The sequence below is a fragment of the Strix aluco genome, chromosome 5 (assembly GCF_031877795.1).
Source record: "Strix aluco isolate bStrAlu1 chromosome 5, bStrAlu1.hap1, whole genome shotgun sequence".
Taxonomy (NCBI): domain Eukaryota; kingdom Metazoa; phylum Chordata; class Aves; order Strigiformes; family Strigidae; genus Strix; species Strix aluco.
The window spans coordinates 29,794,682-29,821,702 of NC_133935.1; the positions used below are offsets into that span (position 1 = coordinate 29,794,682).

Genomic DNA, 27,021 nt, shown 5'->3' on the forward strand with positions numbered 1-27,021 from the left:
ATTAGAAAACGGCGATAAAGCACAATAAATACTCTACATACAAGCCAAGAGGATATTTTTAAAGTTAGGCAAACCCCAGTTTGTAAAGAAAATTCCCTGTATGTGCTACATCTGCATAAAATACTAAACATTCACATAAAAACCCAACGTGTGCACAAACACAGAGGCAGCTAGGTCAGGAGAACTGACTCTGCAAGAGCGCGAAGAAATCCTTTTCTTGTGATTCAGCTTGACATTTAAGCACTTGCTTAACTTTAAGCATGAGAAATATCATTGCAATCAATGAGGTTATTGACATGCTTCTGGACAAGGCAAGTACTCTGGTGCCGGGCTGAGTCAGGGCTGTGCCTTGCATGCACGGCCAGAGCAGCTGTGCAAGTTGCAGGCAGGGGAAGGTGCCTACATCTGTCTCGGAACATGTCCATCTGCCCTGCCAATTGCCAGTGCTCTCTTATCTCCAAGAAAATTAAATTATTTCAACTGCAATTTGTAGCCCCCACTTAAAAAAAAGGCTAACCCTCTCTCCCGGAATCATCCAAAATCCAGACAACACATAATCCACTACAGGAAATGTAAACGCCTAATGCAGTTTTATAGGTGGCTGAAGGGTGCCAAGTTTGCTAGCCCACACAATAAGTTGCAGATTTCTCTATGGAAAACAAAAAAAAAAGGAAAAAAAAGGGGGGGAGGTGCTGGATTGCAGCTCTTCTCGGTGCTCCTCAAACCTTGGGAACTTCAGCTGTGGCTGCTGGCAAGAAGGGGCCGCTAATCCCTGCAGCAATCAGAAACACAGCCATATTTAGTCATGTTTTCCAGCCCCTTCTCCTATTCCTGCCTGCTGAACAGCCATTTGGAAGGCAAGCAGGGCTACAAATTCAAACCAAAATAAAACGTTACCAGCCCATGCAAAATTCAGAAGGGGACATCCACAGCCCTGCGAAGCCAATGATAAAACCGTGGTGGAAATCCCTGCCTGAGTGACACTAGAGCTGACCGGGACACCAGACCTGCGCCATAGGGTCCGGCTGGCCCAGAAATCAGCCATATGACTCAGGATTACCACCGCCGTGCTGGCCCCACTCCCTCCAGAGGCTTGCCTCCAACTTTATTAATACCACTTTTCTTCACAGAAGTTGCTCTCAGATGGAGTTAAGACGGTTTGGGTAACAGGGGTTAAATATAGAACAGGGAAATTGCCGTAGCGTCCCGAGTACGTGCTATAAATTCAGGCAATTTAGGGCGGAGGGGAAAGCTGGAAGCAATCTGAGCATATTCTTCAGAAGTGGAAAGGCACAGGTAGGGCACCTAAATAAATGTTATTGTGCTACCAGCCTATAACCATGTCATTCTGGAGACGTCACTTTAGTTTTATCTCTTGGACTTGTTTACACTGATTTTTAAAGACACAGTATCTTTTTCTCCCCTTGATTTCTATTCTCCAGCCATCAACCTGTTTGGGTGCCTCAGCTATCTCTTACCCTAATACACTTACCAAATACACTTTGTATTTTACCTCAACACTGAGTTTCCTCAGTTTGCAGTATGTATTTAGAGGTTAATTACAATATTCATGCATGGACTTTACCCTGGGTAACATCCACATTCTACTTGGTGCAAACTTAGATACATGCATCTGTTTACAGCTGTGTATAAGCTTGTATGTACATGCATGCATACACACAAACATCCACATGCACACACATACATGTGAGGGTTCAAGAAAGCCTCAGCACTGCTCTCTTCTACTCCTTCAGGGGGCTTGCTTCAGGCAGGCAGGCTGTTCACCCCTCACTGGTGCCTCTCCCCGGGCCTCCGACTCCTCCAGCTGCCCATCCCACCTGGAGGGGGATGCTCTGCCCCCCCTCCATGCATGGCACCAGACACTGGGTCCCAAGGGAGCCCCTGCTGTTAGAAGGTCGCTGGGGATCTGGGGGCACGTCCTCAACTTGCACCCTCCTGTGTGGCTCCCTGCTGGCCTGGAACAATGGAAACCCAAGACTGGATGTGGGGGGGGTGGGTGGTGTCTGCCCCCACTCCCTCGCCAACATCCCTGTGTCTGCTCCAGCTGGCTGGCCCCTTGGAGGTTGCTTCCCTCCCTGCATCCCTCAGCCCTCTGCTTTTGTGGTTTTTCTTTTCCTCTTCTTGTCTACAGCAGGAACTTTCCCTTGGGAGCCATTAGTAGGGGAAGGGAAACAAGAAGAAACAAGAACCAGAGGTTCAGATTGTGACCAGGCACAAACTCATCCCTCCACTGCCAAAACCTCATTGAAGGCTCCAGAGCTACAAGGAGCATAAGCCTACAGGCCAAGGGCTCACTGCCCTGCCTCTACTCAGCCCTCTTCTTCCCCAGCACCCACTGAGGTCTCTGCAGCATACCCAAAATCCCTGCTTTTGCTGCCTATGACCATCCTGTGTCCCAGGTAATCCTTTTCAAAAATTGCTCAAGCTCCAACTAAAACCACTCTTAAAGCATTTTTCAGCTCCTCTACTTCTGTGGGGCGGCTGCTTTAGAATTAGTTTATATCAAAGCTCTTCATTTAATATAAAACTATTATCGAGCTGTTGCTTGGTTTTGAAAAAGATCACCTCATGCTATCAGCTCTGTGCTGTGATGAAACACCAATTTAGGTGTCATGGCACCAAACCAGTCAGAAACAGGCCAAAAAAATTACCAGCTGGAATAAACTTCCTCCGTGTGTTTTAGCACTCATAGGCTAGCTGAGAGGCATGGGATCCCCAACCCTCAGAATCCAGCCCCTGCTGCAGTGTACAGCCGGTAATCACATTTCATCCCGGCACAGACAAATTCCTTTTGCACTTCCTCCATGCCGCTGAGCACAGCATGCCCGCCTGGGAGAGCAGATTGTAATCAAGCTCAGCAGGGCTCATAATCAACACAGGTAAGTATACATCATGTCTTGCTGTGCTTCGGAAATAAATAAGGCAACACCTTTTCACCTGCTGTATCGTTGATAATTCATCCCCTTCCTCCAGTTTTTGACCCACAAGAAATTTCCTCAGCTGAAATCATTCTTTATTAGTTTTCTGAGATACTTAGTTTTTAAACACATCCCAGTTGGTATTCTCCATCCACAATTTCCACGTCATCCTCTAAGGTTGTAATTTAGCAATAGGACTCTACCAGATCCACACACCCAAATTTTACCCGACAGCTTCTGCCAAAGCCTAGGCCCAGCTGCAGACACAGGTGTGAGCATTCGCTAAAGGCAGGTTTTATATTTTCACCACTGGTCTTTCTCCCATCAATGTTTGTCTCTTTTTTGTTTTTTAAAGAGGACAGAAGTTCAAATTGCAGAGCAGGAATTGCCACGAGCACTTCTCAGTTTCTGTGAAATGTGCTGTGACTGGTTCTGGCATCAAAGCATTTGCTGAGTAGTTTGGAGAGGGGAAAAAAAAAAAAAGAAAAAAAAAAGAAGAAAAAAAGAAAAGACAGCACATATTTTATCTCTTCACTGCTCAGCAAAACCAAAAAGCAGTAGCATCAAAACCACATGAGAGCAGTCACTATCCTGGTGCAGTAGCTGCCCAAGTTAGTGAGAAGGGCTGTGCCGGTTGCAGCCAGGGAGAAGAAAAGGCAGCACTTGAAATCTAAGCAAGTAAGGGAACAAATTATGTCGAACCAGAATTTTCCTGTCTTTGCAACCCATCACTGCTGCTTGCTTCGCTCTCACCCAGTGACTTAAAAATGACGGGTTCACCCTGCTCCATGTGCAGATGGTTTCAGTTTCGGTCATGCAAGGAGCGATGCAGGACTGGTAGACCTGGGAACAGGGTGGCTGGGATCATCCCTGGTGAAGGTACTCAGGTGGCTGCAATCAAGCCTTTACCCCCAGTCTAAGTGCCTCATTTTTAGTCGCGGTAGGGGGATTACCTGCCCATGTAGAGTCAGGGGCCCCATTGAGCAGGCAGGAGGGTTGCTGGGATCAGCTGGAGGGATATCAGGGAGTCTCTAACCTGTGCTGGAGGAAACTGAGTGCAGAAGGGAGCTGTGGGCACTTCTGGTGGGCCCAGGGGTGGGTGAAAGTCCTACCAGCCTGCTACAGTTCACAAGGAGCACTCTCTGCCTTAGTGGGGCAGGGCTGTTCAAAATTCAACTTAAGGCCAGAGAAAGTGCACGTCCAGGGTGCAAACATGGCCCCTGGGGCTGTAGGTGCTCAGGAACACCCAGCCAGGCACCCGGCCATGTGGCGGACCTCAGCCACATATTTTGCCTTCTGTAGGCAATACCGGGAAGCGTGGCTAAATTCATGTTGACCCTGCAAGAGCCAGGCAGGGGGGTTTCCTGCCTCTGAAATACACCTACCCCGGAGACACCAGCACGGAGCTCAAGCCCATGCCCCGGGAAGCTGGACCGCAGCCAAGCGGTGTCCTGTGCGCTCCCACCCCAGCGCCTCTCACCCCCCTGCAGCACAGCCACGGCTCTGTCATAGCTGGGGGGACAGCACTGGCCTTTCCAGCCCCAGCTCTTCCCGCCACAGGGCCTGATGCGGCGTGTTTCCTTCCTCCACCCCAGCGGCCAGGAAAGGCTTTGTTCGACAGGGGAAACTGGAGTCAGCTGCCCACAGCCATGCTCCTCCCACACACCGCTTGCTGATGGAGAAGTGAGTCTGGGGAGCCTCCCACCAGCACTGCCTGACCACCTCGCGACTTCAGAGCATCTCTCTTGCCTGCAAATACAGATTAACTTTCCTAGGAAGGGAGGGAGTCCAGCTCACGCTTTTTGTTTGGTATGAATGTCCCATGACAGTTTATTTTAATCATCTTGCTGCTTTTAATAGTTCACGGCAGTGTCATGAGGCAGCCTCTCCCGCTGAGCGAGCTGTAGGTACCGTGGCCCTATGGAGAGCGGTTGTCCTGTAGCACAGCTCGCAGAGGTGCTGGGGTGATGCCGAGGGAGTATTTTGGGGTACTGCTCTGTCAGATCCTGGACAGCAGAGCAGGGACCAAGACCTTGAAACCTCGCTTTGGAAAGAGTCTATTTGCAGATGATGCTGCATGATAATCCTGTATGCAACTTCGCCCGTGCTGTGCCCCATGTCTATGAAGTGGGTGCTCCCCTTCTCTCTCCATCACATCCCTCTTTGCTCCCGGGTTATGAGAGAAGAGCCACAGATAAACTGCAATCCAGTCTCCATGATTTTCACCCTAACCCTCATTCATCTGCTGCCCAAAGCAAACATGTCGTGCCCCTTCACGGGGACGTGGTGCCAGGCTTTTCTGATCCTCAGTGTCCCCCCAAAGCTACACCAGGGCCGTGCTATGCCCTGCGAGGAGAGGACCAGCCCTGCAGGCCACGCTGCACCTAGCGCTGCGTCCTCAGCTGCTGGAGCACCTGCGCTGGTCCCATCCGTGCCCTGACGCTTCCATCAGTGGCAGCAGGGATGCGTGCCCTGCACCAGACAGCCCCACAAATTCAGGCGCTTGTCCCCAGCCACTGCACCAGCTTTTCTATTCAAACAGCTCTGGTTTTCTCACCTTTTGCCTGGGGAAGCAGTGCAGGCAAATGACCTCTAGGGTAGGTGAGGTTTTACTCTCGGTGTAGATTTCCTCCTACACTGTAGATATGCTGTACGTTACCCTTCAGCGGAACAGGCCTGCCAGCTCCGCTGGCCATCTCTCCTCTGAACCAAACTGCCTGGCTGCAGCAGAGAGGTGAGCACTTCCCTTAGCAAAGGAGAGGGGTTGTGGAGCAGATAAACTCTGTTCAGCTTCACAGCAAGGGCCCCAGTAAACATGGACAGTGCAAACCTGGCACCTTTCCTTATGTGGGGTCCCACTGCAGTTCCTAAACTGCAGATCCTTGCTGGTGCATAAACCATGTGCTTGAAGTCGCCTCCCAGAAACTTCCCAGGTGAGAAGGAAAGGGTGAGCTGGGCCTCAAGCAAAAGCTGATCAAGAGTTTTATCCACGCCTTACCCACAAGGACACATCAGGGCAAGACAGCTGGGTGCCTTGTCCTTCCAAAAACGATGAGCCGGCTCACTGCAAGCTGTGCAACACAATCACATCAACAGCAGAAAGGATCAAAAGCCTGCACAGCAAATTGGGCTGTGTGTTACCTCATTAAAACCTCCACTGCAAAACCTGCTGCAGTTCCTAGCGATGACATTAGCACTTCTTATGCAAGTCAAGAACCTTTCCTGAGACTGGAACTGATCTCTCCTCCAGAGATGAGCTCCTCACACCTACACCAGCTGCAGGGGAGGCTTTGGGAGGCAGAAACAGGGCCTGAAAGAGCCGGCTCCAATGCAGGATGAATTTTGCAGCATGGGCAAAATGCACGCAGCCCCCAAGCCCCTCTCAGCTCCCAGTGGGGAAGTGCTGAGAAGGAAACGAAACAAGCTTTTGATATGTGCCCGCTGGCCACAGGGCAGCCTAGGGAGGCTGCATCCATTCAGCAGCCTGCAGGGCTGGGAAGTTTTGCCAGGGTCCTCTCAAGCCCCAAGGACAGCCCAGGATTGAGAGAAGAGTTCCGGGAAGGAAGGGCCTGGGCTAGGAGGAAGGATGTTTCCCTTGCTGTCGCACCAGGAGCGCTCAGCGACAGGAGTTTGGGGGAGGAAAAGTGAAAGGTGGGCTCAGCTCTGGTGCAATGCTGTTCCTTTATAAGGCAACACAGGGACAAGTTTCCCTGGATACAGTGGGAATGAAGAGCAGGAAGCAAAATTCTTTGATCACAGCTCAAAGAAGGGTTTGGTTTTTTTTTTACCCCTCCTTTTTTTTTCCTCCATCAAGTTATCACTTCACCCACAAGGATGGTGTAGGCTGCCCTACAGGGCCAGCTGGTCAGTGCATCTCTTGGCTACACAAGTCAGCATCTTGCTGCTTCTAGGCAAATCTCTCAGGTGACCACCACCAGTCACTCCACTGGTACTTTGTCTCCAGTGAGACCTCCTCTGGCCACAGAGCCCCACTTTAGCCTCAGCCTTACACAAGGTCAGGGATTTGAATGATGGCTCCTCTCCTAAAAAGGAGCCTAAGGAAGCGATCCATTTATCCTGCCATAACACCCTCTTCCATGAGGTTCTGCACAATTTCCATCAAAAGTCAATTAAGGCTGTGAATGAAGCCATTCACAGCATAATTCCAGATTAATTAGCAGCATACAACCACATTATGAGTAACACAGCATTGTGAGGCCAGCCACTCCATCATCATCAGTTCTCCATTTCCTCCTTCATTCTTCCTTAGGGCTGAGAGAGCTGAGCAATAGCAAAACCTCCAGGGCAGAGCTCTCCCGCAGGGCATGTGTGCATCCAGGCAGCACCGCATCCCGCAGACTTCTGCCGCCTGCACACATCCTCAGCTGCCACAGGCGAGTGGAGAAGGCAGCCTGTCTTAAATGCTCCTCATGCACGACTAAGTGACTGCCCAGTCCAAAAAGTGACCGTACTTGTACCTAATGGACTTTTACAGTGCCCTTGTCTGCACGTTTTATCCGAATTGAAAGTGCCATAGCCTAGCCCTCCCCCATCTTGGTGAGGGCAGCTGCCCCACTGCAGGGAGCTGGCTTGAGCAGGGACTCCAGCACCTCTCCTCTCACATACCAGACCATCATCGCTTGAGGCATTTCACATGTTTCTTTTCTTCTTGCTGCACTGCTGCTCAGCTGTTTGTTTTGCTCGGCCATGTTGGCTCAAAATGGTAGCGAGGACAGGAGAGTCACAAATCTAGGACTGGAGCAGTTTGTTTGGGGTTTTTTTAACTCCTTTTCCTTCTGCTTTTGCTCCCACTGCTGGAGCATCAGGAGAAGGAAAAACTAGGTCTAGTCAGCAGTTATCTACTAGTATTAACTATCTGTCCTGGAACTGGGAATATCTCTGGCTGTGCTCAGAGACAAGGTTCAAAAGGACATGCCCCCAGCAAAGTTTGCATCTGGGCTCTTCAGGGAAAGCAACACAGCTGGGATCCTGCTGGCAGCATTGGGACAAAGCCTCTCCAGACCAGTCTGAGCAGCTTTCAGGACTGGGCTGGGCTTCCAGACAAGCCTTGTAGCCAGCCAGGATGGGTGATCCACACCACCTCCAGTGCTTCCTGCCCTCACCAAGTACCACGAAGCAGGCTGTGCATCTGCACAGATGGATGCTCCTGGACAGCACAGGCCAACAAGTAATGCTTTAAATGCCCCTGGGGCCTGTTGCTTGCTGGTCTCCAGCTGGGTGGCAGCAGCCTGCATTTTAGTTTCAGATCACTCAAACCTGCTCTGAGGCCTCCCTCAGCCTCCAGGCAGGGAAGGTTGCAGTTTCCCCACCATAGCTCCCTCTGTCCAGTCACTGTCACTGAGGCATCCCAGCTCCACAGCCATTTGATCTGCACCCTTGGCTTTGACGAAGTGGTTCTCAATTTACATTAAGTGGTACTTGAGACAATTTGGGGAGGAAATGGAAGAGGTCTAAATCCCTGTCCTAAACATGACAGGTCAGTGCTGCTGCACCCAGGAACCCAGCTGGAACTAGCTCTAATGGCCACTGTCTTCACTCTGTCCTGTAGCAAGAACAAGCAGCTCTCCTCCACAGCAGGACTAGATGCTGTGGGATTAGCAATGTGCCTTCACCTCCTTGGGGCTGTGAGGGCTGATTGCTCTGCGCCTCGATTCTGATCTTAAAACAGCCTGTGAGTGCCATGCCGTAACCTGCATCACTATGATTGGGGTTTTTTTAACCAGGGTGATTAGATTTAATGATCTAGTTTACAGATCCTTTGTGCCAGCACAATGGTCCAGTGCAGGGACAGGAATGTTTGAAATCAATTTTACCATTGGCTCTTGCATCTTTTGAAACTATATCTACATGCCCCCTCTCATTCAGGCCCTTCTGATGGAATCAGCTCCAAGGTTGGATCTTGCAGGGAACTGACAGAGCTCCAGCACCAACTTCCAGGAACAACTCTCTTGCAGGGCCCATCTCCTGGCCACTCTTGATCATTACAGCATTTGTAACCACTCACCTACTCAGACCATCCCTGAAATCACAGGGAAACCTGTGCAAGGCATTTAGCAGCTCTGGAGATCCATAGAAGAGCAACTAGCCTGGAGGCACGAGAACTTGCTAGCTCAAGGTTACACTCTGCAAAGTGGAAAAAGTTGTGGGAAACTAATTTTGGCCCTTCCATGGGGAGGTGGAAAGTTGAAGGAAAGTACTGTGCCAGTGGAAAAAAAGACACAAGTCTCTTTCCATCTTGCAGAGGACAGAGCTGTATCCAAGCTGCACCTCAGCTCACACACAGCAATGCAAAGGGCACAAAGAGCAGCCTGAGCTAAAAAGGGTCAGCACACCAGTGTTACGGCAGTTCTGTTCTGTATCACAGCAGTGCCTGGCTAGCTGGTGTTATTTCAGGATGATCCTATGATAGGAAAGCAATTTTAATGTATTTAAAGTGCATACTGTTCACAAAGATACCCTATGCGTTTCTGCAAAATGCTTTGGAAAAATATCTAAGTATCCAAACCAGTAAACTCCCAGACAAGAGCAACCCCAGTCCTGTTTGACATCAGCACAGCAGTGCCTGTATTCCAGGCACCAATGCGCCTCCATCCCTTCACGCATTAATCCCTGTCCAGGCTTTCAAAAGCTGCAGCCTGTGTAACATAACATCAAAAGTTGTTCATGCTCCCACTGACCCCTTAACGTGAGTACAGCCACTCGCACCGCAGTGTATGGCAATTCTTCATGCTTCCTCCTTCTGCACATCCCTGCACCCCCCCCCGCCTTTTTTTTTTTAACTTCTACCTACACTTGTTTCTTAATGAGAAGACTTGTTCCGCTTTCAACATTTGCTTAGACAGAAATCCCACCCTTCGGGTAGACACGTGTGCTCCCCTGAGAGGGGCTTAACTGCAAGCTGCACCCTCCCTGATCCCTGTTTGCCAGCACTGGCCTTGCTGCAGCACTTGCCAGCTGCACATAGCCCCTCAGGGTGAACCCCAGCACCTCCTGCCCTGTCGCTGCTACCCAGGGTCTGACCCAGCCCCAACTGCAACTTCTAACTCAGAAGCAGGTTTAAACTCTGCCAACCTGGGATGCCAGGGATGAGGGTACAGTTATCAGGTGCTGGTGTCACACTCTAGCTTTGTATGCCATGGCTGTAGCACCAGAACACAGGAGCACCTGGGGCAGCTTAAGGGGCCACAGACCAAGAGACGAATACAACCACAACTTCCTTACTCAATTTCTAGCAAAAATGTAATGAAAAGTAGGTTTCCTGGGAACAAGTTGGAAGATGAGTAAAAGGCAAGTTTTGCCAATCTATTGCTAGACATATCTATCACCTCCTCCACTAACCTTACCTTCCAGTGACTCCAGAGACTGGAAATAAAAGCAAAGACAGTTTGTTTGCACAGTTGTTAGTTACAGACTTGAAAATACCATCTTCGGGCCAAGAAGAGAACTAGCTCGGCTCAAATTCCCAGCCTCATGTTTTGAATAGGTAACTCTCTGAAAGCACACAAACAAGGTACATTATCTTCCTCCAAAATCCCCAGTGTTGGCCATGGCCAGCCACCCCGGTGATACACCAAGGGTACTGTAACACTCAATTTCAGCTACAGAGAGTCACCCCGCATCGGGGGGGTCTGCAGCGCTGCTGACAGGAACGGCTGATGCTCTGACACCACAGGAGCTACCTTTAGAGAAGACACGTACGGTCTTCACTGCACCGAGGGAAGGAGGGAATGGCAACACACGCACATGGACTGCAGCACATGGATAACCTTTATTGGTAACATCAGTGGAGCACCAGTAAACCATTACTGACTGTAGTGGTGACACACAGCTGAGGCATATGCTAAGGCACTTTTATTATATAAAAAAAAAATTAATTTTTTTTGTGACAGCAATTGGGACATGAGGCTCCTGCATTTAGAGCGCTTCAGGCATACAGTATGGTGCTTCATATTTAATTATTTTTACTTTGCTCATAAGTAGGTCTAAATGCAGCATATACAATATGGTTAAGAATACAGGTAAATCCAGCAACCAGTGTATGGTGTAGAAAAGTAAAGACTATCTATATATAACCATGGTCCCAATAGAAAGGCAGTGATAAAGACCTTTATTTTTTTCTTAATTACTTATTACGAGAAATACAAAGGCCTTACATATATCTGTGCAGATTAAAGGGTTTTTGATATACTCTTAGTCAATGGTGCACAATAACTAATCCCAACCCCTGGTTACAGAGCAGGTGCAAGAGGCTTGGACATGTCAATAAAAGAGGGATTTCCCTTCTGTTATACCCCCCCTCTGCCCATTACCCTATTAAATTCCCCTAGATTCTGTCTATTACCATTAAATATATTTGGTCCCCCAGAGATTCTCAGACAAGCACAAGGACATTGCTCTGCTTCCCCAGCCTGTCATTAACTACTGGTCCACACTACCTTAGATGAAACCGCTCAGAGGCAGAGACACTAACAGGACATCATTGCACTTCAGAGATCTGTCCAGACAGTAAGAATAAGAGGAAAAAAGAAAAAAAAGACAACTTTGGCAAGTCCTCCAGGTAACTGGTCCTGAGAGGAGCTTCCCACTTCACCCCTCCCTGGAAACATGCAAAAGAAGAAAGGGCAAATTGCCATGGCCAAAGCACACCGTTTTTCCTGAAACTGCTCCCAAACCTTGTGGGTGGGCAGATTGAAAGAGGCAGAAGTCTGAGGTCACTGAACATGATTGCCAAAAGCAAACAAAGAGAGAGGGGCAAGAATACAGGAAGGAGCTTCCCTGCAGCTAGAATTGAAGACAAAAGGAGATTTACAGAGAAAATAATCTTTCCCTAACCCCACTCCCTCCAAACTGTGTAAGGATTCACCAGCAGACATGGCACAGACAGTTCTACAGGCCTTTGTAGAGGCCAAACTGCTGGTCAGATTTCAGAGCCCCGACTCTTTGGCATTAAATACAAAGAGGATTAGGAAAGAGGAGGAAACTAGGACCACAGATGCCCAATGGCTCCGGATACACAGAGCTGGGCTTGCTCTGCAGATCCCCAGTCAATTTAGGAGGAGAGGGTTTGCTGAAAGTCCAGTGGAAGAGGGGAGGGTGGATGGGTCACTCCATCACGTGTAACCTGGGCCAAATGGGAGGACTTATTCAGTAGCTTTGGCATCACCAGCATCTGCCTTGCCGTCCACTTCCTCATCGGAGCACTCTCCTGTACCCTTCCTGACCATTCGACGTGTCACGACAAACGGCAGGTCCCCGCGCCTAGGGAAGGACAGACAGTAAATCAGGAACACAAGGTTTCACTGAACTCAGACAGGGCAGGCTCTGGAAAGAAGTAGGGAAGTACCCGGCCACACTGTTTGCTCTGGTAAGCTGCTGCTGAGGGCAGTTACAGCAAGACTATGCTGGACTGGCTGCCAAGGTATTGCACAAAATGCTCCACCTTACCTGAGTTTGCTCTTCAGAGAGCTGACTTCTCTATTCATTGCATCAGCTGTTTCAGTGGCATCCTCCAGCTCACGCTGGAGCTTCCTACGGGATGCATTGGCTCGCTGGGCCTCCTCTTCTGCTTCCTCAAGCTGACGTTTCAGCTGCTTCAAGCGCATGTTTGCCTTGTCCGCCTGAGCATGGAAGGGGGTGAAGAAGAGATCGATGTTTCTCCAGAGCTACAGCACAGTAGTTAGCATAACAAAAAGCAGAGTTTCTGAAGCCCCCTCTTCCCTTTCTGAAGGGAGCTGTCTAGGACTTGACAGCTCCAAGCTTTTCCTTAGAAGCATTACATTTTCACCTGTGTCATCTTATAATTATTACAGTGAGGGAAAAGAAGAGATATCCATAGGAATGTAATGCTAGAGCCCTCTTACATTCAGATGATGCCTTGATCATAGAAGGGAAATCCTCCCACCAGAAAGCTCACCAATGCCGCAGGTAACGATACACACCTGATCTTTGAATTGCTCAGCATTACGCCTCTCATCATCCACCTGCAGCAAGATGTCTTTCAGCTTCTTCTCAGCACGGCGTACCTGCTTGCTGGCAGCCTGGCGCTCCCTAGACAGAAATACAGTGATGCTCAGACAAGAATTTATCTCCCATTGTCCCCAGCAAGATGACCTGACTTGGGCAAGTTAGAAACAAGGAAGAGAGCAAAAGTCCTCCTAACTCAGAAAAAAGGGGATGGGAGGCAACGTTTCCCAGAAATGACCAAAAGGCACTGATACTACACAGATATGACCCTCTTGAAGCTACAGAGTGGCAGCAAGTGTATCACAGCTGCATTTTTAGGAGTGGTTAAATCTGGAAGAAGCTAGAAGTTGCTGCAGTAAAAAACAAGAGAGGTTTGCCAAGATCTTACTTCTGTACTACCCAGTACACATAGGATGAAGCCCTCACTTGGACAAATCAGAATTTGTTCAGAAGAGCTTAAAATGCCAGAGTGGGTGGAGGCTTGTAAAACAGATGGAGTTTCTCCTAGGACATACTTTGTCTCCATGTCCAACTGCTCTTCCAGCTGTGCTATCTTTGCTTCCAAGGCCGTGATGGTAGCCTTGTACTTGGACTTTACCGCACTCTCCATCTCCTGCAGTTTAAGCTTAAGCTCCTTGTTCTGACGCTCCATCTGCTGGCGAGCGTTCTCATTCTTCTGTGCGTTGCTGCGCTCAGCATTCAGGTCGGCATTCATCTGATCAATCTGCAGAGACAAGTACTCAGCATATCGAGCGCTCCAGCCTGAAAGGCTGATTTATTCCTCAGAGACATGCTGACATGCAAAGAAGGACCCTCAGGGTGAGCTGAATACCTGGAATAACTCTGATGCAGAGGGAGCTGGATATAGGCAGGGCACTTCTCAAAGTATCTTAGTTTACCCTGATTTTCAGAGTAATTCCTTGAATAACAGGTTTATCAACTGCCTCTTAGGGCTAAATTTGCCAATCATGTACAATGCTCTCTGGGGTGAAGGCCATGGTTTGGCATTTAACACAGTAATTATCAGTCTTAGTGAATTACAAAAATCCTGAGGCAAGTGGATCCAATATGTGTGCTTTACTGATTTATCATTTATTTGCTGTCTACTTCCACTACAAAGAAGCAGCTTAAAAATACTGACTTTCGAAGATGAAAGGGTAAGAACTCAGTCCGCTTTCAAGCCAGGGACAGTCAACCAAGTAGAGAACTATGCTCTCATCCACCAGAGTGAACAAGCCATTTGGAAAAGCACCAGCCTAGCTCCTTGGCTTTGGAGAGCTAAGAAAACAACAAGCCTGCCTCTCAAAGTCAGGCAGATAAAATATGGCAGAGAACAGGCAGATTAAGATCATGATTTCTATAGCAGCCTAACAAATTCCATATGGTCAGTCCATTTGAAGAAGCATAGAACCGGCAGAAACATCATTTTCCAAACATATTGTGGCACTGTTCACCATGCCAAGTTGGAGCAGCATGCTAAAGATCATCTTTCTCATAATCCCTTAAAACACGAAAAAAACCCCTCTCTCAGTCCCTTTTTTATAAACTTGGGAGACTGTTCCATGTACCCAATGATTTAAATGATCAAAACTAGTGAGTTAACATGAGCCCACGTGACTGCCCACCCTATTTTCCTCTAGTGTGGTATTGAGGTGTTTCATCTTGCTCGCATCTACAGACTTTTGAGGGACTGCACTGTGCACAAAGCAGCAGCTGGCATTACTCAGAGCGCAGTTTGACAATTTACAGACTAGAGAGCCCCTACTGGCACATGCAGCCTGAATAAGTACCTGAAGATTTGCCTTCTTGAGCCGATCATTGATTATCTCTGTGTTGCCCTGTTCTTCTTCTAACTCCTCCTCCAGCTGAGCTATCCGGGCCTCCAGGCGTCTCTTTTCCTCCATGGCCAATGCTCTATAGGACACAGAAGTATTAAAGTAACGTTGGTGCCATTAATGCTTTGGGGAAAACTCACTACTTCTAATTTTACAAAATAAGCTCAGTTTTTCAAGAGCAGAGAGGATACAGCACATGCTGCAGTCTACGTAAGAACAACAGCCTGCAAAGTATTTTCTCAAACCAGCTCCTCCACCCTTAAACAGGGAACATTACTCACCCTTTACCACTGTTGTTGGCAATCTCATCAGCCAGCTCATCTCTTTCTTGCTGGGCCTGGCGCTTGGCACGCTCAGCGGCTGCAAGTTCCTGGAATGAAAATGAGACAGTCATTGATCCAATGGGAAGCTACCAATTAATGCAGCATAGAAAAAAGTAGTTACTGGTAATGGGTGGTATGGTCTCTAGTTAGATACAGACTTAATTGTAAGTCATGGTCTGTTCCCCTCCCACCCCACAGTTTCCTTTGTTTTGCACAGTCCTGTCTCAGCTGTCAAGAAAGGGCTAAATTCTGCATTTTGAAGTGGACTTTGTATCTGAGCAGAGCAAAAAGTACAAAGGAAAGGAAATAACCACTCCAGCTTACACGGCTACACTTAGTTCTTGGCCAAAGAAAATGAACAAACCCTTGACTTGTAAGCATATTCCATTACCTCCTGCAATTGGATCATCTCTGCCTCCATGCTCTTCAACTTCTTCTCATTTTCTTTGGCCTGTGCCAAGATCTCTTCTCTGGAAGTACGTGTGTCCTCCAGTTCCCGCATGTAATCCTTCATTTGTGCCTGAAAAGGGAGAACAAAAAAAATGATGAATTTCAGAGCATCCAAACTGGGTTTTGTTTATCTTACAGGAAGTATGGAGAGGGAAAATGCAACTGGGATTCATTAATCTTCAGCTACCAAAAAGGTTGCTGTAGAAAGGAAAGGAACCATCCTTTTCCCATTTCACAAGTAAGCAGGAGAAAGAGTAATGGAAGCAAACAGGAACACTTAAATTGCAGGAAAAAAGAAAATCTTGTCAGGGGGAAGGGAGGGTCCAGGAACCTTTCTAGTGAAGCAGTGGAATGGACAACCTAGGCAGAAACTGGAGTTTTACCTAAGCACAGATCAGACAAAATATCTGCAGGAATTACAGAGGCATAACAGACCTGTCTTGGGGCAGGAGAAGGCCTAAGTGATATTTAAGTCCCTCTAGCTTTACAGCTCCATAATCCTTTCCAAAACCACCGACATGAGGCAAGCACTAGAGTAGACTTTCCCTACAGCTTGTCTCCCAGTGAGTTAAATAGGCAGATAGGGTTAGAAAGGTATTTGAAATGCCAAGAAATCTTTCACAGTAAAATGCTACAAGGTTCTCCTGCTCTTCTGACACTGATGCATGGTTCTCATGAGGTGAAATTTTGTATCCCATTTTGCTGGGTAAATGCTCTACACTGACAGCTAAAACAGTTGCAGCATCTCACCTGCAGTTTGCGGAGCTGCTTGATGGCTTCTTCACGATTCTTGTTAGCAGTATCTATATGGCTTTCCAAATCCTTCAGGTCCATCTCTAGCTTCTTCCTGGCAGCCACAGCCATAGAGCGCTGTTTTCGTTCGTCTTCCAATTCCACCTCCATCTCCCGCACCTGTATGGAGAAATACAGGCATCAGCATTTCAGCTTCTTGGTTTCCCAACAGCCAGTTTTCGCATCCCCCTTTCAAACTATACATAAATGCAAGCATGTGACTTGTTTTCATTCTTCCTGGCAGGGGACAGGGCTAACATTCCTCACTAATAAAGCTACACAGGTTCATTTGATAGACATAGGCTGTTTGAACAATCATGCACACAAGGGGGAAAGTCTCTCACAGCTTTGCAGAGCTGCCTGGAGAGTTACCATTAACAAGAATCTGTGGATTGGCACTATCTGCCTAACCATCTTTGAACACAAGTGCCTTTGTGCACAGAACACTTTCAGGATTTACAGAGCAGTTCTTACTTGTCTAATCAGCTGTTTCTTCTTCTCTTCATTCTGTTCATCACGTCCCTGGAGGTCCCGGTCAAACTGTGCCTTCATGGCCTGTTGGTTCACTTCTAGCCGCAGTTTGGCATCCTCTGTGGCCTGCAGTTCATCCTCCAACTCTTCCAGCTGTGTCTTCATCTCCTCCACCTGCTGCTCCAGGGCTCGCTTAGCCTTCTCCAGCTCATGGACCTACAGCACAGTACCACACATGAGGTTTCCTCAAAGAGTGCAGACACTTTCACCTATCCTAAGAGCAAACAAGTCTAAGAACAGCCACTCACATAAGATGGAGTACAAGAACACTGCATCTGTCCCCTGTATTAGGGCAGAGATACCCGTCAAAGCCAGCTGCTCACATACCTGCAAGCTGCCAGTATGAATCACAATTACCTATTAGTTCTGGTCATCTAGGTGTGGTGGTGAGGAGAAAGAGAAAAGCATTTGTTAGCCCAGTCCTGGCCTACTGCAGACTTACCAGAGCTGGACACCTCTGGTTCTGACAGAATTCAAGAAAATACATTTCGCCTCTGAATTTTTTCATTTCCTTCCTGCTTATCCTAAAATTCTTTGTCTTGAAATATTGGGGTTACTGTCTTCCATTGCCTGGCTAGTGCCTGTATTTTACACATCAAGCTCACATCATACCTTCATCTCTGTCACAACAACACCAGTTAATTTTCAGTTTGCCACTACTTTGTTTGGGTCATTTCCAGGTTTTTCCAACCCATCTTTCCTGCTTACTAATGTAATACAAACATAACATTCACAAACTCACAATGTGTCCAGTACCCTCTATTACATATCTCTGTGTTCACAGTAGCATAAGCTTTTTGCAGTATTAAACTAACAGTATCACCTGGGTGACATTTCCTGCCCAGGTATTTTAACTTCATACTTACACTTTTCCCAACATCATCCTTGGAACTCATCAGGTCTTCCATCTCTGCACGGAACTGCTTATTGATTCGTTCCAGCTCAGCTTTCTGCTCTATGGCTTCTTCCAGGGCTCTGGCCAGGGAGAGGGCCTTAGTCTCCTTCTCACGGGCTTCTGCCTCAGCACGGTCCCTTTCTTCTGCATACTTGGCAGAGATGTTCTTCTCCTCTGCCAAAAGCTACAAGAGCACAGCAACAGTATTCTGAGAAATTACTGACAATTTTCTAACAAGGTAAACATGCATCTGTTCATTACTGCCATCTTAATAGTGTTCTGCCATGGATAGAAGGAACCAAGAAAATGCAGCTTCAAAGAATGAAGCACACCATCCCACCTTTAAAAACCGCTGATGTCAAATGAACGAACTTCTGATTCCCTAGGCCTCCAGCCCATTACTTCTAACTTTCTCTCAAAGATGATCTACAAACAATGCTTTGAACTTGATCTTGGTCCTGATATAAATGTTATCTCTTTGGGAAAAAGAGCATCTCTAAACTTCTTATGCATGGAACAGAATTAATTTACTTCTGTGAAAGCTTATTTCTCCACTCTATATGCTATGCCTTAGTTAGAAATAAATATACATTCTCCAAGCAGCATTGCTTGGGTATTCTTAAAGCAGACCTGTCAACAAGGCCAGGTTGGATGGGGCTTTGAGCAACCTGGTCTAGTGGAAGGTGTCCCTGCCCATGGCAGGAGGGTTGGAACTTTAAGGTCCCTTCCAACCCAAACCATTCTGTGATTCTATAATAAGATGCACCTACTGAATGCCCAGTGACTGAAGTCATACCTGATCAAACTTCTTCTGTTTCTTCTCTAGGTTGGAAACAATCTGCCGCTGATGATCCAGGTCCACAGTGAGGTCATCCAGCTCTTGCTGCAGGCGGGTCTTCGTTTTTTCCAGTTTGTCATACGCAGCTGTCTTCTCTTCATAACGCTGGTTCAAGCCCTCCAAGTCCTTCTGCAGCTTCTTCCTGGCTTCCTCTGCTGACTCAAGGCAGCCCAGACCATCATCCATCTTCTTCTTTGCATCTGTTGCCTGAAGGAGGGAAAAGATTGCATGTGAAGCCACGCCACAAATAATGCTATACGTAGTTTACCAGCACCAGAAGTTGAGGGAATAAGTCTGTTTATTTCCGAAGATATACTCCCCCCTCAAATAATAATATATGACTGAATTCCCAAAGGAATTCCTGGATAGAAATCTACAAGCAATTCATATGATTATCATCAGATACTTCTTCATTTCATCTCTCACCAAATCGACAGGATCACCCTTTCCCAGAAAGGTTCTGTTATTACAAGTCAATTCTGCATTTAGATTTTACTCCCCTCAAGACAGACCTGCACTTACTCTCAAAAGTCATTGGTTTATGGGATGCAGACTCTGTACCTGTTGCTGAAGAATAGAGATCTGCTTCTCCAGGTTTCTCTTTGTCTCCTCTTCTTCTTCCAGTTGCTCTTTGAAACTGTTCTTCTCATCCTCCATTTGCTTCAGCTTAGTGCTGAGGCTTAGTTTTAGGCGAGTCTCCTCCTGCAGCAGCTCCTATAAAGCAAACACCTCAGTGGAATTCAGCACTGCTCCTTGGCTTTAAAGGCTCACAATCCTCACCCACTCTCTCCAGAATGAGTACTTTAGAAATTGAGTTTAAGTATGCAACTTATTTCACAGATAAGACAACCAAAGATAGAATTTAAATAATTGTCTTCCAGTGAGTCAGTATAGAACAAAATATTCAGAAGGATCCTATTCTCTCATACACTCTAATGACTAAAGTATACTACTTCACAAGCCATCCACAGTCCTTTCTGGAGTCCTCCGAGTAGCACACAAAGCATTAAAACCTTTCCCAACAACAGCGTGACTGTACTCTGCTATGTGACTTTCTCCTATTCGGGTATCAAAGAAACAGACAACAGGCTAAAATGATTTAGCATGGTTAAAAACAACATCGGTCTTAACAGAATTGTAAGACACTGGTCATTTACCAACAATATTTATTGACTTATGCTGCCAGTGCTTGAGCTGACGGATCTGTAGAGACTAGTAAGACCAGTCTTCAAACTAGTGCATAGTTTTTCTGTATTGTTCACTATCTTTGAGTCTGCTTTTTAAAAAACTAATAAGTAGACAGAACATCAATGACTGTTCAAGGTTACTTGGTATCTGAGGTTTGGCATGCTCTTCCTTTCCCTTCCAACCTTTTGCTTGGTACTCCATACTTTACTGGAAGAGTCATACTCTATTAACTGTAAATGGTTGTTTTATCCCAAAGTATAAGACTAAGCATGATTTTTTCCTAAAAAAATACCAAATTATTTGAATCTATCACTTTCCCAACATCCACTGGGAAATAAAATTTTCTGTTTAACTTTACAAATTCACTGGATATCAGACACAAAACCCCTGTCAAATACTGACTATGAAGACCTCAAACAAGAACCTAGCATTCCAATGCAGTTCTAGGATTAAAGAGCTCTCAAGCAGAAAGGTGACAGAGGAAGACTCTAAACGTAAATGTAAGACAGGGAAAGTTACATATGTTCCACATACTGAGGAAGCAGAAGGAAGATAAACAGCTTGTTTCTGCAGAAGTGCTCTCAATACCACGCAATATAACCCCTTAGCAAAAACCAGCCAGACCCAATCCTTTGAAGTGTTGCATACCCAGTATTTAATGATGTCCAGAGTGATTTCTCACTTTAAGAATTTGTAACTGACACTGGCTGCACCACACACGGATGCCTTGGATTCCAAAGCTCTCACCTGTGTATCCTGAAGCTGTGATTCCAGAGCAGAGAAGTCTTTTGCTAATTTGATTGATTTGCTGTCAGACTGGTTCAAAAGACCTGTGACATTGTCCAGCTCAACCTGAAGGAAAGATCAGAGTACCAAATGCATCAGCAAAAACAAAGCCAGGAACAGGTGAGCAACTACGAGACCCAAAAGTGAAAACTGAGGCACCTCTCAACAGTAAGGCATGTGTGTAGTCTCTCAGGGGAATGAATGCATAATTTCCAAAGTCCCAGGAATGAAATACGAGAAGTCAAAAAGAGATTTTTACCTGGGATCACCTCTGTTGCAACAGTCTTCTGGTTTTGGTTGTTTTGGTTTTTTTAAGGCCTATATGAGATTTTAGACAGCTGGCAAGAATTTTAAAAGCTTCTATTAAACTAACTCTCTTTGATTTTATACTATCTGCTTCAGGACTATATCCAGAGTCTCAAAATTACATTTTCACGCTCCAAAAGATAGTGCACATACCGGCAGTGCTCAACTTTTAATGACAACCTTCCATAAAGGAGAAGGCAGAAGACAATGCTCCGTTGTCCCCTTGAAGAAAGGAGGAGAAAACCCCAAATTTCAACATCATCCTTGAGCCACCCCTCATCACCATCAACCACGTTAAAAAGATTCAAGATGCTGTCTTCCAAATTAGTTACACAATCATCAGCCTGTCAGTGCCACTCTAGGTCCACAAGCAGCTGCATGTTTACACAACGGTACTGTATGAGCTGCTGCATGTTGAAGGGGAGCAGACATACTAATACTTTAAGGCTTATAAAATTCACATGGCAACTTCACGTTCTCAGGGCTGCTCATGATAACAGACATCAATCCAAATGTCCTGCCCTGGCAAAGAGTGAAGGAGTTTGCATACTCCTTGGGAAGCAAACTATGGATTTGCTTTTTGTAGGAACTTTATCCTCAGGAGGAAGAAGATTTTTGAACTAGCTATGTGGAGGTACCATCCTACAACCTCTTCTCTCCAGCCCTGGGCTGAATCAGAACCTAAAGAAAACCCATGCAACTCACCTGCAATTTGTTAACCCTCTCAGCCAGTTCGGTCTTTACTCTTTCGCCTTCTGTAAATTTCACCTGCAGTTCTTGGAGCTGAGCATCTACTTTTTTCCGCTTGTGCTCAGCATCCCCTTTGCCCTGCAGAAGAACCTTCACCTCATTGGACAGTTCAGCCCTCTCACTTTCCAGTGCTTGTTTTGCTTTTTCAAGATTTGCTTTCACCTGAAGAGGAAAAAAAAAAAACCACAGCAAAACCCCTTAGACTTTAGATATGGCAGGATCCTTCCACTGAGTACATTTTTTTTTCCAACAAGCAAGCTAATGTTGCATGTTTAGCAGCTAAGTAGTAGACTGTTTACTCAGAAAAAAACCAATTTGAACAGCCTATTACTGATAAGCAGGAGACAACTGAACAGAGAAGAAAACAATACAGGAGATAGTCTTGCACCATCAGATTTCCAAATTAAAGATTGTACAAGTCAACAAGTGCTAGAAGTGAAAAGAATGTCTTGGCTATGCAGTCTGATGTGCCTGATGGGCAAAAAGAATGAATGCAACTATTTAAAACAACTTCATACATGCTTCATAGTGAAAATTGATCTACCAAGGGAAGAAGAGCACGTGTATCAGAAGCCTTGTATTATGAACACTTCATGTTTTTTCTGCAGCTTTAAGACACTCATAAAGCAGCCACCATTTCAGGGAGATTGACTGCTTTGGCCTTGTGTTTTCTGTTCCACATACCCGTTTGGTTTGTTCTAACTGCTCTGCCAGCTCTTCAATAGCTTGTGAATGTTTTTGCCTCATCTCTTGGATCTGAGCCTCATGAGTCTTTGCTTCATCTTCAAGGGTCTTCTTCAAAACCGTTACTTCTTGTTCTCTCTTTGACCTGCAAAATTCACGAATTCCATTTAGATGCCAAGAAAATAAGCAAACAGATGTGTATATCCACCAACAGCATCACTAACGCAGAAAAATGCCAAGGTCTGTTTAGCCCTACAAGCTATAAAGACACCTTTCCAAGTTAGAACTTAGCATTGCACTCTTCTTAGGTGCAAACTAGTAGCATTACTTTCAGGCTAAGTAGTAATAGCCCAAAAGTATGAATGTTTCAGGGGTATCACTAACACTATGGTTAGGGAGCAAATTAACTTTCTTACATCAGGTGAGGTAATGCAGTCTTGACTACTGCTTGCACACTACTTGCTTCTGTAGTCACTGGGGCTGCTAACCAGCCTACCCTGATAAAGGCAAAGACTTGCTTTGGTAAGAGACTGCTTGTGGCAACACATATTAAAGGAGTCAAAACTAAAACCAAGTAAGCAAGTTGGAGTTACCTGAGCTCTTGCTGAGCAGCTGTAGAATCTAGCGTATCTTCTAGCTCTGTTTTCAATGCTTCCAGCTCTTCTCCCAGATCCCGCTTCTGTTTTTCGGCTTTATTCCTGAATGCTCTCTCTGACTCCAGGTCTTCCTGCAACTCAGTGATCTGGGATTCGAGTTCCCTGATCTTTTTCAGGGCCATGTTCTTCTGAGCTGCCTCTTCTTCCACCCTGTGTTCAACATAGGGTTTTGGTCAGAGCCAGATTTAAACCACATGTAAATTGAAACCACCTGTCCTATCAAGAATAATCAAGAAAAAAGCTGGTATTGGTCAGCTCTACAATATTACATTTAAAGTTTGATCCATATATCATGTACAAATTCTAAGTTCTATTTCCCAGTACTTTAGAGAGGATGATTAAAGAAGGGGACAGCGAGAGACTGACAACAAAATAAAGCAGAAGAGAAAGCACCATTTTACATTGAAAATTGGACACTTTACTGAATAGATGAACATAGCAACTACCAGACAGTGTGTTGCCACTACTTTTTAACCCCTTCTGAAATCGTACTGCTCCAGTGAGAAATGTGCTGTGCACAGTACATTCACAGTCTAGCTCTGTACAGAGAATGTGGCAATGAGCAGCAGTCAAAGAACTCTGATGCCAAGGACGTGGATCTTAACAATCCACAGGCTGAAATACAACAGCCACAGATTCCATTTAGTCCCTATTCCAAAGTAACACAAGACAAGAAATACTTCCCCCAGCCTGTGGTCTCTGAATACCGCTGGTCAGGTTCTCACCTAGCTAAGGCTGCCTGCAGCTCCTCTTCCTTCTTGGCCAGCTGCATTTTGAGTTCTGCAATCTGAGCCTGCAGCTCAGCAATCTGGTCATGCAGATCACTGGAGTCCCCTTCAAGCTTTCGACGAGTCTTTTCCAATTCTTGTCTCTGCTTTTCTTCACGTCGCAGACGTTCTGATGGAGATTGGGACACATTAAGTTACACGAACAACACGTGCTCAAAGAACATTGTATGAGCAGAGAAAATAAAGCTAAGCAATAGTTTCTTTCCTAATAATACAACTGTCCAAACTGGAGCTGGAGTGCATTATTCTGTCAGGACCTATACGTGCAACTGCCCCTGCATTTTGCCCTCAAAACATGACTGGGCAATTTTCCTTTTTCTCATCTCACAGCCAAACCTCCTTCCCTCCTTTCACTGTAGTAAATAATGCCAGCACAATGCCACTCTCTCCCAACACCCACACCACCCAGGCATCAGCATCACTTAATGAGTGCTCAACACAAGGTCTGCTCTCCCTTTACCGAAACTAAATCACCTGGCTCCTGCTGTGTTAACCTGGGCAGTCTCCAGATGAAGAGCCTCTAGCTTGAACTCTGAAGAACTTGTGCAAACAGTATACCAGAAACAGCACTAACCCTGACAGATTGATGCTGCTGGAAGTAGAGAAGTGGAGACACTTCCACAGCAGGTGAAGAAAGAAAACCAGCCTCTCTTCTCCATTGGCCTGCTACTTTGGAGAGGATTTTATTTAGATCAAGGGCTCAGCTGACAAGGCACATAACCTTAAGGCACATAACCTTCAACCAGACACTGAACAGCTCTATCAAACTGATCAATAGCATACACACTATAGACTAATTTTTAACCCCTCAGAAACTGGAGCAGACTAGAGCTCTAGAAATGAAACTGAAGTTCAACAAATTTTTACAAGAAACCACCTAAAGCTAAACAGGTAAGTCCTCTGCAGGATCTGCCTTTTAAAAAAAAAAAACCAAAACAAACCAACAAATGAAAACCACCTTCAAGGTCTGTGATCATGGCCTCATGCTTATTCTTGAGTTTGGCTAAACTCTTAGACTTTTCCTCTTCCTCTGTCAGGTTTGTTGTAAATTCAGACATTCTGTCTTCCAACAGTTTCTTCTCCTGCAGAATTGAGAAGGTAGTGTGAAAGCAGTTACTGGAATTACAGGAGATGTTTCCAGAGCTGACTATGCTTCAAGATGTCAATGTCATGAGTGCTTACTCCTGCTACAAGGAAACTTGGAATGAAAGATATCCTTTCACAATTACAGGTAGTGTTCAATTAAATAAAGATCTGTCTTTGACAGCCCTTCCAAAGGTGAAAGGGAAGTCTGTTTATGAAATATATTGCTATGCCAAACAGTATCAAGTCATCAGAAAACGTTTGCTCATAGATTGTTATTTAGTCGAGGCTATTTAAGTATCACACAATACTGACTTGTAAAGAATACAGGCAAGCAGCTAATTTCAAAAATTCAGGTCAGGCTTGTCAAAGACAAGACTGAATTAATTCATAAATTTCCCCGCAATATGGGAAAGGTCAGCCTTTGGTGAGTGGCTCCAGGAGAAACACCTGTGCATATTTAGCCTGTGTAAAAAGCTGCAGGAGTCCTACCTTAGCCAGTTTGAGATTCTGATCTTCCAGAACTATCACATCTTCTTCCAGTTTCTTCAATTTGGCCTCTGTAGTCACTTTTTCTAGTTGCAACTTCTGCCTTGCACTTTCCTCTTCTTCAAGCTGCTCTTCTAGTTCCTTCAAAATACCCACAGAAAAGCAAGGCATTTGTCAGTGCTGCTCACTAATCAATGTAACAGCACAGTAACAATACTAGAACTTGGAAGGTTTCTTTACCCTTCTTTCAAGACATTATTAGTACTTTCCAGAAGTGACACCTCTATCATGACTTAGTGCAACACACTGCATTCTAACAGACAAGTTTTCTAACAGAATAAACAATGCTATTTTGCAAAGAAGAATGCTACCATTCCTAAAACACCTGGTTTAAGCAAAGACTTGTCTAATTATTTAACAAGTGGCCATCATCTTCAAGAACGAAACAGCTCATGCCAGATGACTGACTGAACCCCTCAGGCTCAGCACCAGAATCCCAGTGATCGCTGTGTTCTATTGATATTTCCACAGATAGATTTTTCTATGCCTTTTTTTTTTATTGTTCTCTTTTTCCTGTTTCCCTCCAAGCTGAGACAAAAGAACCACCCTAACCCTTACTATCTTCTTTACTGACAAGAGGCAGCATTCCTAAGGCATTACCTGGATGTTCTGCTGCATTTTCTTCTTTTCAGCCTGCAGATGTTGACACCGTTCTTCCTCTTCCTCCACCCTTGCTTCCAGGTCATGACATATCTCCTCCAGTTCTTGTTTCTTTGCTGTCAGGCGGGCTCTTATCTCCTCAGCTTCAGCACAGAGTTCAGTTTCTGCTTGCAACTGTTCCTGCAGCTGCATCTTCTCTGCCATTAGCTACATTGGACACAAAGGCAGAAATAAAACAAGCTCCAATTTACCAAAGCACTTAGCAGTCCGTGTTAAGTGAAGTTATGTGCTCCAGTGTTCCACAGTTACAGTCTTAAACATTGCAGCAGTCTCCTGCTGCTAATCAAAAGCTAAATATCAAAACATAGCTTTTAAGTGTTTGTTCTCCTACACAAACCATGCACTGCAACCACATTAGCCTTAACAGATTTCTCAAGACCATTTGAAATAAGGACAGTGCCTAGTTTTCCCCTACAAAAGTAACACAAACAATTATCAGCCCTACAGAAGAACAATCCTGCTGCCACCTTCTGTGTGCCAAACAAAAAGGGTTCCATCAATGATGAGGGTGAATTCAACCAGCTCGCTATAATACTCAGCCAAAGGAGACTTTGCATAACAGCTATATAGAAGGGCAATAGACAGTCACCATACAAAATGCTGGAGGAACGGAGGTGGGAGGAAGGGCAAGGGAAATTGAACAAGATGGCAGCCAAGTCACATTTTTCAACAAGTTGGAATCCTGCAGCTTGTCCATTAGACCAATAAAGCAAAGGAGATGCTCCCAAGCAGTTGGCCAGGTCAGAGAAAATAACTTTTACACATATTTGCAAACTCACCTGGGCCTGGAAGGTCTCCATCTCACTCAGTCTATTTTCTGCAGCTAGCTGCTTCTCCTTGACCTTTATTAGTTCTTCTTCCTTGGCCATCATCTCCTCTTCCTGTCTGCTTACTTGCAGAAGGGGCTTCACCTGAAAGGGAAACCAAGGGAATGAGATGTGCATAAGGAACAAAGAAAACACAAAGAAATGATCTATACTTGAT

At 45.8% G+C, this 27,021-nt stretch overlaps 1 protein-coding gene across 1 annotated transcript in view; it reads right to left on the reverse strand.

The window, feature by feature from the left end:
- Positions 1 to 10,709: 10,709 nt before the first annotated feature.
- MYH9 (myosin heavy chain 9) overlaps positions 10,710 to 27,021 on the reverse strand; it is a 74,228-nt gene continuing 57,916 nt past the window's right edge. The window contains exons 21-41 of the mRNA XM_074826538.1: positions 26,817 to 26,948; positions 25,978 to 26,184; positions 25,321 to 25,458; positions 24,704 to 24,827; positions 23,683 to 23,854; positions 22,895 to 23,107; positions 22,302 to 22,446; positions 21,573 to 21,779; positions 20,523 to 20,627; positions 19,149 to 19,301; positions 18,546 to 18,794; positions 17,721 to 17,933; positions 16,798 to 17,010; positions 16,282 to 16,443; positions 15,473 to 15,601; positions 15,040 to 15,128; positions 14,714 to 14,837; positions 13,439 to 13,647; positions 12,899 to 13,007; positions 12,405 to 12,577; positions 10,710 to 12,218 (exon numbers count right to left, since the gene is read on the reverse strand). Of these exons, the coding sequence (XP_074682639.1) occupies positions 12,101 to 12,218; positions 12,405 to 12,577; positions 12,899 to 13,007; positions 13,439 to 13,647; positions 14,714 to 14,837; positions 15,040 to 15,128; positions 15,473 to 15,601; positions 16,282 to 16,443; positions 16,798 to 17,010; positions 17,721 to 17,933; positions 18,546 to 18,794; positions 19,149 to 19,301; positions 20,523 to 20,627; positions 21,573 to 21,779; positions 22,302 to 22,446; positions 22,895 to 23,107; positions 23,683 to 23,854; positions 24,704 to 24,827; positions 25,321 to 25,458; positions 25,978 to 26,184; positions 26,817 to 26,948 (3,384 nt within the window). The 3' untranslated portion in view covers positions 10,710 to 12,100. The remainder of the gene's footprint in view (positions 12,219 to 12,404; positions 12,578 to 12,898; positions 13,008 to 13,438; positions 13,648 to 14,713; positions 14,838 to 15,039; positions 15,129 to 15,472; positions 15,602 to 16,281; positions 16,444 to 16,797; positions 17,011 to 17,720; positions 17,934 to 18,545; positions 18,795 to 19,148; positions 19,302 to 20,522; positions 20,628 to 21,572; positions 21,780 to 22,301; positions 22,447 to 22,894; positions 23,108 to 23,682; positions 23,855 to 24,703; positions 24,828 to 25,320; positions 25,459 to 25,977; positions 26,185 to 26,816; positions 26,949 to 27,021) is intronic.